Raw genomic sequence first — 15,259 nt, 5'->3', positions numbered from 1 at the left:
AATACCAGTTGTACATGGATCTGTACTCTTTAATTGAATCTGATTATGCTGTATGATTAGCTTGAGAAAAGGCTGTGCACTTATATGGCCTATGCTATGTCTTTTGGATTCTTAAACATTTTTGCAGTCTTTCTGATTGAATTAAAACAAGGCTTTGAGGGTCCCCAGGAAAAGGGAACAAATTACAACATTTGGCATCTCCATCAAGAAGCAGGTTCACTAATGGACTGTGCCAGTGCTTTTGTCTGTGTGCTCAGGATTTAGATTGGAATGAACCAAAGAGAAGACCCCAGTCAGGGTAAGCAGGCACATGCACATTCATCTGTAGCATTGACAGATCCAATTAGCCAATGTCAATATAGTGAGAGATGTCTAAAGTTGCAGAAAGAGAGATACCTTCCACCAAGTCATTCCTACAAGCTGCAACAGCAGTGTAGAGATTAGCCTCCTCCTCCTTCCAAAGGAATGTTCAAAGCATGTGAAAACTTACTCAGATGAAAAGGAGGGGTTAGAAACCACAACTGAACTACCAAGGTCAATAGACTCAGAGATAAGCCAGGCACTCACTGAGAATCAATTAGTTTCCAATACTGCGGGAAAGTTTTGTGAGTGTGATAACTAGTTTAGTGAGGGGGCAGGTATAGTATCATGAATTCTAGGACACCATGTCAGCTAAAGAGAGCAGACTAGGTGAGAAGGATCAGCCACTCCAAGGGATTTGGACCTTAAGCAGGAGGTTCCACCTTGAGGTTCCATGAGCAACGCATGGTTTGCTCATTTTAGTTTGGAAAGGAGAAGAGGCATTCAGTTTATAATAGCTTATCAGTAAGATACTTTCCCTCTAATGGACTGTATTCTAACTGTCTTTGTTTCTTTTGTTATCTACTTCTGCACTAGCTTTTATTTTACTTTTAAATCAACCTAACTGCTCATTATTAGCATGATAAAACCTTAGTTAGAAAGCTGTTGGCCTGCTCTGAAGTTGGAGATGAACAATAGCCAAAGTGGTTGGACAGCAGAGTTCAAAGCCATGCAAATAGTTGGGGTACAAACTTTGACTTGTCCTATTCTATGTTGCTGAACTTTGAACTTCATTAGTGTGTGTAATTTATCCTTGAAATTGTTCTTAAACTAAGTAACATGCTGGTAATCATTGCTTTGCTGTCTGACTTATAGAGGTTGTAACCTTTAGGTATCATAGGGACTTCAAAAAATAATTTACTGGCATGAAATACTTAGCTGATATTTGTGTTTCTGTGTAAACTTGTCAGATCAGAAACATGGAATTTGGCTGGTCTTAAAAGAATTCCCAACATTGACCATTGCACTTATAGGCAGAGATGACACAGACACAGACACTTTATTGATGTTCATCATAATTTTTAAAATCATGCAGTTTAAAATAATCTGGAATTGAAATTTCTACTACTTGGCTCAATAAATTACTCTCCTGCACCTGATGAATGTTTGTTTGTTTCTGCTAACAATGGGCCACCAAATGCTTCTTGGAAGCTGAAAAATAGGGTCTGAGGGCAATAACTTTCTCCTATATCCAGCATTCAGAAATCCTGGCTTTGTAAATAAGGTATTTCAAATTGCTACTATGCTCCCAGTGTTTCTATTGCATCAAGCAAGCCTGAAAATGAATAGGTACATTCTTTGCTCATAGGTACCCTCAGTGGGGCAGATGAGTACCATTCCCAGAAAGCTCCATGGACCTACCCTGTTTCAGAAAGGAGTGTTTCAGCTTATTTCATTTGCTTAAGGAGCCACTAGCTTCCTCTTGTGCTACTGGTAGATCCCACTAGTGTACCAGTAGTGTCGGATACTGCCCTATTTAGTGAAGTTTCATTTGGCCATAATAAGTAGCAACCTTTGGTTGATTTATATGCCATGAAAACTTGTTTAAACCACTGGCTATCATTGCATTTGTGGAACAAATATTATAAATTAATTATTCATTCTGTGAAAAAGTGTACCTCATTATTTCCAGTCAATTTCATTACATGACCCTGGGTCTATACTTGCCTTCTTTTCTTCCCTCTGTTGATTTCCTTCCATCCCTCTATCTAAATTTTATGCCACATAACTCTGATGATGAAAAATATAGCTATAGCAGACCTATAGACTGCAGAGTATGTACTGATCATGGGTATCATCCTGACATTTTAGCTGAAATCTCAGGCATATTTCAATAGATGTATTTCATTGAAAATAGTAGTTCTTACTAAATATATAAGATTAAGCTGTTAAAATGTCCCACCTTTTTTTCTTCATTTGCCAAACACTTTAGCACTATTTTTTTATTTTAATAGTAGGACTTGTATATTTATGACCAATCTACTCCCATTAAAAATAGCTATGTGCTAAAAAGAGAATCTGGTACATTCTCAGTTTAGAATGGGCTGCTATACCTTTATTCTAAAGTGCTTGATCAAGGAAAAATGGGAAACATTACATATGTGGAAAATTTCCAGGGTCCAGCTTTACTTGAGTCCATGGAATAAATATTCAGTACATTTTAAAAAAAACTTTTAGCACACCTCCATGTCTTGTATTTCTTCTAACATTTTGTAATTGTGGTCATAAAATGTGAAAAAAGCACTGCACAGTTCTGATACATTATTTGCATCTTGTTCTAAATATATTAACCTTTATGTTAAATTGAGTGGTATCTCTGGTTTCTTGTGATTATTAGAACAGCACAAAGTACTACCATATGTACCAAAGTTTTCTGCTTTGTTTTATTTTTTGTCTTCTCTCTCTTCATTTCCATCCTTACCCATCCTTAGTTTGCATACTAAATAATCAGTAGATTTCTTTATTGCAAATAATATATTGTTCTTGTATAGCACTTGGAAACATGGATTTCTTCTAATGAACCCTGCAAGATCTGCATGTGCCTAGACAATAGGAACATAAACTGCACTGTTCAGCCTTGTCCAGCTGCTAAATGTAAGCAACAATTTTATGTAGTTTTAAATACATATATGAAAAGTATCACTTCTTTCCTATTTCATGAATTAAGCTCTAGTTCAGGCACTCTTTCCCAAATACTATGCCTAATTGTAGTGTGAAAATATGGGTAAATGTCCTTCTGGTTTCATTTCCAGAGCAGTGAAACTATACATACACATTTTATTGATTCATTGTCTCATGCACATTCTGAAAGAACCAAAGCAAAGAAAAACAGGAATAACTGCCAATCTGCAACTTGAATAGATCTTTCAGGAACCGCATTTGTTTCCTGAACATGCCAATTAAGCACATGTATCCCTGAAGCATGTTTTTTTAAGGACCTGGACAATTTTCATAATAGGATGGATGAATGTCAATGCACTTTTTCTGTGTTTCTCATTTCACCTGAACTTTGATTTTTTTAAAACGTTTGCATGAAACTTTTTAATGCATTTTGTATTTTCTCATAATAGGTACATTTTTGTACACATTTTTCATAATCTATTTTTGCAAGCTGCTTTTGAGTGCACTTTCCCATAATACACATATTTTGTATACATTTTTGATTGTAGAATTCCATTGCTAAATTCAAAAAAGTGTGGATTTCAAAAGCTAATGAATTTGAATGGTTGATTTAGAGTGCAAAGTTACTGAACAGATTGCTTCCTATTCCTGTTTTATGGGGTTTGGGCTTCTCTGAGAGGAATGTATAGTTCTGATTTTCAGACATGTGCCTGGAAAATAGAAGGGCCACAGAGAATATAGAAGGTTGGCTATTTTTGCTTTGGATATTAATAAATAGAGCTTACTGCTTTCCTTTCATTATAGCTCCTGTTTGTGGTCCCTGTGAAATTCCAAGATTACGTAGGGATCCTGGTCAGTGCTGTCCAGTTTATGAATGTGGTAAGTTTCCGCTGGAGGTCATATTTTGGGCTCTGCCCACTCTGTGGTACGGGGCACAAAATTCAGCATCCTGAGAATCCCAACTTTCTTTTTAAAAGAAAAGCAAATATATGTAAATGTGGCAACAAATAGAGTATTGCAAATGTGACTCTTGCTTGGTTCTCAGGAACCAGAGGAGAAAGAGACTGAATAAGATTTTCAGGGCATGACTGCAGTGCCCTAACTTATTAGTGGAGAATCATCAGGATGGCAGACGGTCACGAGTGGGGTCCCCCTGGGACCAATCAATCTTTTCATCAATAACCTGGAGGAGGGGTGACAAGTCTGCTGATTAAATTTGCAGATGAAACTAAAATGGGGGTGGTGGCTACAACTGAGGAGCAGGTACTCTGGATCCAAAAGGATCTGGACAGACTATGGAAGTGGGCTGGGGACAACAGGATGGCATTCAATGCAGATAAGTGCAAGGTCTTGCACTTGGGCCATCATAAGTACAGGTGAGGGGACAAGTGGCTGGAGAGCAGCACTTGTGAAAAGGATCTTGAGGTGCTTGTTGACTACACAGCCAGCAGTGTGATGTGGTGGCCAAGAGGGTGAACACCACACTTTGATGCATAGCCAGAAGCAGGGCTTCTAGATCAAGAGAGGTATTACTGCCACTCTGTACGACTCTGGTGCACCCACAGCTGGAGCATTGTGTTCAGTTCTGGGCCCCTCATTACAGGAGGGGTATAGCAAGGTTGGAACTGGTACAGTGAAGAGCCACGAGGATTTTGAGTGGTTTGCAGGGTAAGTCATATGAGGAGAGACTGAGGGAGCTGGGTTTTTTCAGCCTTGAGAGGAGGAGGCTCAGAAGGGACCTGTTAGCAACATACAGGTATGTGAGGGGGTGTCACGCAGAGGTGGGTCATGACCGTTTTTCCCCTGTGGCAGAGGGCAGGATGTGTTCCAATGGAGCAAAGCTCAGGGAACCAAGGTTCAATGTGGGTGCCAGGAAGCACTTCCTGATGGTTGGGATGCTAGAGTATGGAATGGGCTTCCATAGGAGGTGGTTGAGGCCCCATTGGTGAAGGGTGTTCAAGGATAGGCTGGACATGAACATGGTAGGCATGTCATGAGTGGAGCCAGCTGGAGCTGGTGGTCAGACTAGATGGCCCAGCAGGCCCCTTCTAACTCACTGTTTCTATGTTTCTAAATATCTCCTTATTTTCTTTATGACTGGCAAAATAAAGGATAAATCATAAATAGGAATAACAAACTCATTATGTGAATGCTGATTTTGTAACCAAAATGACACCATCTGTGCAGTTCAGGGGGTATATGCTATCCACCCAGAAGAAGGAGGTATGTGCAGGCTTATAGGAATGTCAAAGTTTTCAGAGGTTCAAAAAAGTTTAGAAAAACCCAGATAGCCTATTGAGCATACTCAGGGGCTGCAGAATGTTTGAGTGAGTGTCTTTTAGGGGGAAATGGAAAATCAGATGGAAGGCTAGCTGCATGAGTGCATGGATAGCTGAAATTCAGAGCAGGAACATTCCATATTACAATGGTTGCTGTTACAGGTCCCACTTGAAGAATGTATTAACTATTTCTCTTGTCTTATTTTTCCATCTTTAGTTTGTGATCTGGTCACATGTAAACTGCCTCCTGCACCTCATTGTGAAGATGGTCTCCAGCTTTTGCAGACAAATCCTGGAAAATGCAGACCAGATTACACTTGTGGTAACATTCTCTCAGATCATCAAATACTGACTTTATGTTCTTACACAGTCTCTGCTATGTGTTTACAATAGATGTGTTGTGTTTGGATGTATGCACTGAATTGTTGACACCTCTTCTTTTACAACTTCCTGTAACAATGGAAAAATCGCTTTATCATATCATTCTATGTTTTTCCATTGTTTTGTCAGTCTGCAAAAAGGAGGAATGCAACCCACCGTCCATTCCTTCCTGCCCACCACACAGGAAGCTTACTGTGAGGAAGACTCAGTGCTGTGATGAATATCAGTGCACTTGCAGCTGTGTCAATTCAACAGTGGCCTGCCCTACTGGACATTTATCAACATCTGTCACTAATGACTGTGATTGCACATCGACTACTTGCATTCCAGACAAGGTAAAAAAAAAAAAGACAAACTGTTCTAACTTCCCCTACAGAATGTCAGTTTTTACTGGCAAGCCTCACATCTGGAGTGGGTGGGTACAAATCTCATTCAGCTCACATACCTGCTTTCCATGTCCAAGGGGTTAGCTTTACATGTTGGGCCAGGAACTCTTCCTTCCTCCCAGCCAGATGCTTCCCTGATATCTGAACACTGAACATTTGGAAATGGGACCCACAGCAACATTTGTCCAATCTCTTTTGAAAACTAATTAAGCTAATTAAGCTAGTGATCGAATATAATGGAGAATAAATCTTCTGAAATAAAAATAAATATATAGCAATTTTCTAAAGGTTATCACTACCAAGCTTAACATAGAAACAACATAGAAACAGAGTGAGTCAGGAGGCCAAAGCTAACAGAGGACAAAGCTAAGACAGACAAAACACATCCCCTTTTTTATGTATAATAATTCAGACAAACTGACATAGAAGGTAGACAGCCTCATATGAAACTCTCTTCCTAAAATTGTTTGAAGATTTAGGACAACCATGCAGTCTGTGCCTATGAGAGAGGAGGAAGACGTGAGGAAGATTTATTATCCATCTTAAGATGTATTAATTTAATTTAAATCTTAAGATTTAAAGGATGAGTTTCATGTTTTTCTACCCCAGTCTTCCCATGAGGCACAGAATCAACATGTGTCACATGTTGCAGAGGATTCTGAGGAGACATGGGAGCTAATATGGGGCATTGGTTAGCCCTGTGAGGCATTGATGTAGCAGAATTTATCTTAAAATGCATCCAGCATTCCTGCAACTGCCCATTGCAGGAGAGGCCAGCAGTGATGGGCAACCTACTACACAAAAAATCTTGATCATTGATCACTTAACTCTATGGGTGAGAGCCACGTGGGACAGGGCGGGGCTTCGGAGGGCCCAGCGGCCTTAAAGCGCCGGCGGCGGCCGGGAGAACCAGAGCGCCGGATGGGGCACACCTCCCCCGCGCTGCAGGACCTTCGCACGCTCACCGACTTCACGCACCCACCAGCTGCCGCACCGTGCCTCCCCACGGACGCCAGCAACATCGGCCCAGGGGCACCAGCCAGGAATAGGACCGGTGCTGGCACCCCCCCCCACACGGGTGAGAGTCGTGCGGGACAGGGCGGGGCTTTGGAGGGCCCAGCGGCCTTAAAGCGCCAGCGGCGGCCGAAGGGCCGGTGGCCAAAGGGTAAAGGCCAAAGGGCGGTCGATGCCGTTTGGGTACCGTTCGGGGGCCGAGCGGGGGCTGGGCTGGCCAGGGGCTTTTGTTTTAATTGGCCCACCTGCCATTGGGAACATTAGGGAAGGGGGAGTTTTTAATTGTTTTTATAATTTTATTCTATTTTAACCTGTTTTTATGGAGTCGTCCCTGGCCATGTCGATGCTTGTGTTTCCTGGGAAGTGTGGGGGTGCCCCATTGGGGTGGTTTTGAGCAATGGTCGTAGCAGTGGTGGGGGCTTAACGTGTCTGCGTAGAAGAAGGAGGGACAGATGGTTGACACCTATCCCCCCTTCTGGTTTTGCCCCCAGCCAGAGGGTGCCAGGTAGTCTTGTCAACCACCCCTCGGGCCTGACGGTGCTGTTGTTCAATGCCAGGTCAGTCAATAATAAATCTTCCCTCATCCATGACTTGATTGTGGATGAGGGGGCCGACCTGGCTTGCATAACGGAGACCTGGGCGGGAGGGGGGGGAATGTTGCCCTCTCTCAACTGTGCCCGCCCGGGTATCTGGTTCAGCACTGTTCATGCCCGGAGGGGAGGGGAGGGGGGGTCGCTTTGGTCTACAGAGCCTCCATCTTTCTCACGGGACTTCCGGTCCCTTCGAGACCAGGGCTGGAGTGCCTCTACTTGGTGTTGGGCGACCGAGACAGATTGGGGATTCTGTTGGTGTACCTCCCTGCCTGAGCTGACAGAGACCGTCTCGGACCTGGTGTTGAAGACCCCCAGGATGTTGGTCCTGGGGGACTTCAATCTCCATGCTGAGACTGGTTTGACCGGGGCAGCTCAGGACTTCATGGCCTCCATGATGGCCATGGGGCTGTCTCAACATGTCTGCGGCCCGACCCATGAACGTGGACACACTCTGGACCTGGTTTTCTCAACGGGGCAGGAAGAGGGTGGTCTGAGGGTGAGGAATTTATGTTTGACTCCCCTGTCATGGTCAGATCACTTCCTGGTGAGGTTTGTGCTTGAGAGCAACCTCCCCCTCTGCAAAGGTACAGACCCGATTGTGTGGGTCCGCCCCTGGAGCCGGATGGATCCAGATAGATTCCTGAAGGCCCTGGGGGAGTTTCCGGCTGACAAGACTGGTGCTCCTGTCAAGGCTTTGGTTGAACTGTGGAACGGGGAGATGACTAGGGCTGTGGACATGATCGCTCCTAAGCGTCCTCTCCCACCGGGCAGAGCCCGCTCTTCCCCTTGGTATACACCTGAATTGCGGGCGATGAAGCAGGTTGGGAGATGGCTAGAGCGTAGGTGGAGGAGATCACGGGATGAATCTGACCAAACACACTTGAGAGCCCACTATCGGGCCTATGCTGTGGCGGTGAGGGCGGTGAAAAAGAGGTTTTTTTCTGCTTCCATTGCCTCCTCACAATGCTGTTCAGCAGAGCTTTTTCGAGTGGTGCAAGGCCTGGTTCATCCAGGTCCTAAGGAAGATCGGGTTCCACCCTCAAAGGCCCGCTGTGACGACTTTGCCAGGCATTTCAGGGACAAAATCGCTCAGATTCGTCACGAGCTGGACACCACTAGTGAATCAGAGGTTCCTGGGGAGACGCCAATGCTGCCATCTGGTCCAGAATTATTGGATGAATTTCAGTTATTGAGGCCCGATGATGTGGACAAGGTGCTTGGACAAGTACGTCCCACCACTTACCTATTGGACCCTTGCCCGTCTTGGTTAATAAATAATTCCAAGCACGGGATTGGGATCTGGATCTTGGAAGTGGTTAACGCTTCGCTGAGGGAGGGCGGGTGCCTGCCCCTTTAAAGGAGGCGGTAGTCCGACCGGTCCTGAAGAAAGCGTCACTGGATCCAGAGATGGCCACTAATTATAGACCAGTGGCCAACATCCCATTTCTGGGCAAGGTGTTAGAGCAGGTGGTGGCGGGACAACTCCAAGCACTCTTGGATGAAACTGATTATCTAGACCCATTTCAGTCCGTCTTCAGACCCGGGTACGGTACTGAATCTGCCTTGGTCGCCCTGTACGATGACCTGTGCAGGGACAAGGACAGGGGGAGTGCGTCCCTGTTGGTTCTCCTGGACCTCTCAGCGGCTTTCGATACCATCAACCATGGTATCCTTCTGGATAGGCTAGCGGGATTGGGAGTTGGAGGCACTGCTTTGTAGTGGTTCCGCTCCTATCTCACTGGCCGATTCCAGAAGGTGGTGCTGGGGGACTATGGCTCTGCACCATGGCAGTTATGCCATGGAGTACCGCAGGGGTCCATTTTGTCCCCTTTGCTGTTTAACATCTGCATGAAACCACTGGGAGAGGTCATCAGGAGGTGTGGGCTGCAGAGTCATCAGTACGCTGATGATACCCAGCTCTACCTCTCGTTTTCCACCAATCCAGGTGAGGCAGTGGTGGTACTGAACCGGTGCCTGGCCGAGGTAATGGGCTGGATGAGGGCCAATAAAGTGAAGCTCAATCCAGACAAGACGGAGGTCCTGTTGGTTGGTGGATTGGGCTTCGGAGAGGGTGGATTTAACCTAGTCCTGAATGGGGTTGCACTCCCTCTCAGGGACAAGGTCCGCAGCTTGGGAGTGCTCCTCGACCCGGAGCTTTCATTGGAAGCTCAGGTGACAGCGGTGGCGAGGAGCGCTTTCCTTCAGCTTCGGCTGATTCATCAGCTGTGCCCCTACCTGGAGTATGACTGCCTGGTGACAGTGACACACGCGCTGGTGACTTCCCGTTTGGACTTCTGTAACGCGTTTTACATCGGGCTACTCTTGAAGACGGTCCGGATACTTCAGTTGGTTCAAAATAGAGCTGCCAGGCTGCTGACAGGGACTGGGCGTTATGTTCACATGACTCCAGTTCTCCGTCAGCTTCACTGGCTTCCCATTGAAGTCCGGGCCCAATTCAAGGTGTTGGTGATGACCTATAAAGCCCTAAACGGCTTGGGTCCTGGTTACCTGAAGGAGCGCTTACATCCATATATGCCCGGCCACCCCTTGAGATCTGCGGGAGAGGCCTTTCTCTGGGAACCCTCCGTGAAAGAAATTAGGAGGGTAAGTACTCGGAGGAGGGCTTTCTCTGCAGTGGCGCCCAATCTATGGAATGCGCTCCCCAGAGAGGTCCGCCTGGCGCCGTCGTTATTTGTTTTTCGGCGCCAGGTGAAGACCTTTTTATTTAAGCGTCATTTTAATTGATAACAGTTTTTGCTTATTTTATCTGGCCAGGGTGACTTCTTTTATATTGTTATTTATTTTATATTGTTATTTTATATTTTATATTGTTATTACTGTTATTTTTTATGTTGTGAGCTGCCCCGAGGCTTCGGCGAATGGGGCAGCATATAAATGTTTTAATAAATAAATGAATAAATGAATAAATAAGTGAATAAATGAATAAATGTTTGAGTCTTAGGGTCTGAAAAATACAGCAGTATATCAAGGAAATCTTTCACAAAGATTTGTGTCTTTAGTCTTTCACAAAGTCACTAAAGCAAGAGCCATGTGAGAACAAATGATGTTCCATTTTCCATGCAATAAGTGTGCATTGTAAATATTGGCAGGTTTGTGTCCATGAAAATGTTGTCTATCCTACTGGGAAAACTTGGAAAGAAGGCTGTTCAGAGTGCTCCTGCACAGACATGGAAGATGCTGTTACGGGACTTCGAATCATAGAATGTCTTGAGAAAGAATGCAATAAGATTTGTCCACCGGTATGTAAAACTTCAAGATATCAATTAGCTCTTGTAAACCAACCAGTGACCTTCTGCTATTGGGTGGTATAGAAATAACAAAAACAACAACATGTGCACTCTCCTTGTTCACGTGGTACTCTCTGCATAACTAGCACTAAGTAGACATAACAAAGACTGTGACGGCATCATTTTTCTTACAATCCAAATCATTCTATTGTTTGTTTGTTTGTTTGCTTGTTTTTAGCAAAGTGTCATCTTCTCACTTCTTCCCCCTACCCCTTCTACTGCCCTTTTTATTTGAGAAACATTAAACATTCACAACAAATCATTAACAAAAATTACTAATGCCTGCTTTGGTCAACCAGCGTTTTGGAGTGTGCTGCCATCAGTATGCCAACGACGTGTAGCTTTGTTTCTCTCTTTCAACTTCATTAGGTGAAGTGGTGGATGTGCTAAACTGTTGTCAGGCTTCAGCCATGGACTGGGTGAGAGCTAACCAACCAATATCCAAACCAGACAACACTGAGATATTTTTAGTGGGTAGTTCTTCTGATTGACTGGAGGGTGTTCAGCCTGAGGTTGTGCTACCCTTGAAGGGGTAGGTTTTGTAGATTGGAGTTTCACCTTGATCCATCATTGTCCCTTGAAGCCCAGGTGGCTTTAGTGCACAAAGTGCCTTCTATGAGCTCCAGTAAGTGACCTAGCTAGTCTCCTATTTGGACAGGGAGAGTCTGATTTCAATAATCTTTTCTTTGGTAATCTCTAAATTAGTGTCCTTGAAGACTGTTCAGAAGCTGAACTTGTGCAAAGTATGACAGATAGACTAATAATTGGGTCCCATAGGTCTGAATAAATAAGACAAGTTCTAGTCTGCTTTCATTGACTGCCTGTTATGCTTCCAGTCCCAATGCAATGTGCTGGTTTTAACCTATAAAGCCTTACATGGGTTGGGACTATAATACTTAGTGCCTCTCCACACCACTATCTACCTGGACACTATGCTCAACATCTGGGGTCTTCTTCCAAGTGCCAATGCTGAGGAAGTCTCAAAGGGTAGAGGCAGGACTTTCTCCACAGTGGCCCACAACTATGAAATCTTTTCAGTGCCAAGTTACAACAGCCCTTTATGCCAAGGTCTTTAAAGATATACATAGATATTCAAGGGCTTGAGAGGATTGCCCATCTCAGGGGTTTACAGGTTTGCTCTTATCTATATGTTATTTTAGATGTTTTTGTTTTTAAATTTTTGTATTTTGGGAAAAAAAATTATTGTATTGTTTTTAGGAATTCTTGTAAACCACCCAGAAAGCATCAGCAATTGTGGGGAGAGGGGGGTATACACATGAAATTATTAATGATCTAAGAAGAACATTTGGTAGTTTTTCTGTTGCTTTTGGCAATTATATAAATGCCTTATTTAGTTAGAAAGTAATCAGCTTTTGATTATTATTGTTGTTTTAGCAATTATCTATCACCAAAATTAGCAGATGATTACTAGCTAGTGCAGCAGCACAAAAAAGATTTTAAAAAACCTAGTTTAAAATCTATAATAATTGGAAAGAATACAAAAGACAGAGGGCTGAGCAAATGGCAAAATGATTTTCATAAGAGTTGTCATCTTAGGAAAAACTCCTGCTAGTTTACTACAAATGAAGACCCAGTTGGGAGCACTTGAAGATCCTTGACCCCAGCATTTCAATAGCCACTAAGAAAGAAGCAGGATGAATTGGGTAGTTGCTGTCTGGCACAGAAACATAGAAATTGAGCAAGTCAGAAGGGGTCTCCCAGGCCATCAAGTCTGACCCCAGCTCCATGCTTTCTGACTCCTTTGTCTGCTAGGTCTTGACTCTATCTCTGAATCCTGTCAGATCTGTTTGACAACAGTTCTGCATCTTAACTTTCATACTGATAAAACAAACACATGAGTGTTTGTATCCTTATTTCCTAGACATAAGGAAATAAAAATGAATATCATTTTCTACCTTTGTGTGAAAATTCCACCGCAACAAAACTTCCACCATCAATAGTGGGATTTACTACTTTTATAAAATTTCTATGGTCCTAATCAGCTAGAAAATATGGAACAGATTTGCACAATCCTGAAAACATCATTCAGAAGTTAAACCACAAATTATATATTTAAGAACCAGGTTTTTACTCAAGATGTATTGAGAAATTGGTGAGGGTACCCTCTAAGATTGTGACTCCTTCTAAGTTCTTCACATGCCTTCAGCTCTAAACTAAGCATTTTTGCCAGTCCCCAAGCTTGTTGTTCCCATTCTGCAAGGTCTGCACATTGTACAGACAGCATGTTTGGAAACACTTGGTCTGGCTTGGCTGGGCGTGGGAAACTTTCCTTCATAGTCTTCCCTTAATCTAAATCTTTTTCCATGGTTTCATTTCCCTTCAGAGCAAGATGTGGAAGAAGCACTAGGTCTGCACATTTTTCTCAGTTGTGCAATAAAATTAATTCATTTTGACATCACAAATCAGTGTTATATTAAAGGCTACCAGCCAGGTCATAAAATCTGACACCTATTGGTAATATTAATAGGACAATTTTAGATCTGGCTTCTGTTGTTATCTTCAAGGCCAGGGGTCCTCAAACTTTTTAAACAGGGGGACAGTTCACTGTCTCTCAGACTGTTGTGGGGCCAGACTATAGTTTGAAAAAAATATGAACAAATTCCTATGCACACTCCGCATATTTTTTTGTAGAGCAAAAAAAAAAAAAAACCAGGAAAAACAATGCAATATTTAAAATGAAGAACAATTTTAATCAACATAAACTTATTACTATTTCAATGGAAAGTATGGGCCTGCTTTTGGCCAATGAGATGGTCAATGTCCGATTCCATATTCGTCACTGCTATTCGTGGCAATTGATGCAAGTGTGCATCAGTTAGTCTGGATATGGTTGCAGATTTCAGATGTTTCATTCGGGAAAAAGTCTGTTCATAGTCATAGGTGCTGCCAAAGATGGTTGCCATTTTGAGCGCATGGTTCCTGAAATTAAGAAATGTCTCAGAGGGGAGAGATGCGTAGAAATTAGTAAGGCTGCTTGACTTGAATGCGTCTTTCAGAGTCACAATTCTGTAGTTCGGCCAGTTCCATTTGGTAAATCGGATCAACAATTTCAGTGTCAACAGAAAATGGGTTCCAGAAAAGCTGTATGTCCTGTTCATGGAGATGAAGCTCTTTAAATCTAATTTGAAACTCCTTTTGTAACATTTCCAGTGAATTCACACATGTTTTGTTTGGGAATGCAACTGCTGGTTTTTCCGCCAACAGGTTTTGAGTTGTGGGAAATGGAAGAAGTTTTCCTCCTTCACTTGTTTGATGAGGAGGTCTAATTTTACTCCAGATGCTTTCACATGTGAATGCATATCACTGAAGAGCTTCCCCTTTCCTTGAAGTTGCACATATGTCTCTGCATATAGTTTGTAAAGATGGACTCAGGTTGCAGGACTCAGTGAATATTCAGTGAGTTTCTCTCTTTTTGAAAAACTGTTTTATTTTAGTTATTTATTTTTAATTAAAAAATGTTTGCTCCACTTGCTCAGGCTGCAGCAGTAGCCCAAGGTGATGCCACTCTGCCTGCAGAAAGGGAGAGCACAACACGAGGGGGAGCCATGAGGGTGTGCTCGCCTCGGTCGAGGTCTTCCTGTCTCCTTGCCGCCACCCCACTTCCAAGCCGGAGGAAGGTCCACTTGCAGGCACTCACCTGACTCCAGGAGGGAGAGTGGGAGCGGGAGGATGGAGAGGTGGGTGCGGGGTGGCTCCCCAGGCCAGGAGAGGACTGCGAGGAGGGAGGTAATGGCTGGTCTCCATGGACCAAGGTGAGGGGAGGCAAGGGATGGGGCTGTGGCCAACCAAACGGGACACCTCCTGCCTCTCCCCACCATGGGAGGGAAAAAACATGGCGGCGACTTGACGGCAATGGTGACTTGTCCTGAGAAGGCCACAGTGAAGGTGTGGAAGCCGCGGTCCCTCTCCTTCTCCACCTCAGCCCGTCCGCCCTTGGGCTCAGTGAGGCAGCCGCAGCGTGGCCTGCAGCCCAGGGACGTGGCTCATATAGTTAAAAATATATTTTAAAAGTTACATTTTTCTTACCTATCTTTTTTTAGTGTCTTCATCTGTCTCTCTTCCCACCACCCTCCTCTCTTCTGTATTCCCACTGTGTATTCCCACTCTGTATTCAGAGCCAACGCATGCATGCAATAGGGGGAAGAGCTGGTGCACACACAATTGAAGAGAACTGTTACAATTTGGTGCATGTGCTGGCTCTCTGCTAATCTCCAAAACTGAAAGAGTTTCAGAGAATGCCTGTGCCAGCTCAGAGCTTTCGGACTCATTCAGAGATCATTTTCTCCGAATGAGTA

At 43.7% G+C, this 15,259-nt stretch overlaps 1 protein-coding gene across 1 annotated transcript in view; it reads left to right on the top strand.

The window, feature by feature from the left end:
* Positions 1-15,259, top strand: part of LOC123017098 (von Willebrand factor-like) — a 251,520-nt gene that overhangs the window by 214,396 nt on the left and 21,865 nt on the right. The window contains exons 35-39 of the mRNA XM_044418233.1: positions 2,853-2,955; positions 3,787-3,861; positions 5,479-5,583; positions 5,772-5,977; positions 10,746-10,895. Coding sequence (XP_044274168.1) covers positions 2,853-2,955; positions 3,787-3,861; positions 5,479-5,583; positions 5,772-5,977; positions 10,746-10,895 — 639 coding nt within the window. The remainder of the gene's footprint in view (positions 1-2,852; positions 2,956-3,786; positions 3,862-5,478; positions 5,584-5,771; positions 5,978-10,745; positions 10,896-15,259) is intronic.

Source organism: Varanus komodoensis, unplaced genomic scaffold (assembly GCF_004798865.1).
Source record: "Varanus komodoensis strain SLA01 unplaced genomic scaffold, ASM479886v1 scaffold9, whole genome shotgun sequence".
Classification (NCBI taxonomy): Eukaryota; Metazoa; Chordata; class Lepidosauria; order Squamata; family Varanidae; genus Varanus; species Varanus komodoensis.
The sequence above is the reverse complement of the archived record's forward strand: the minus strand, read 5'-3'. Positions and strand labels throughout refer to the sequence as shown.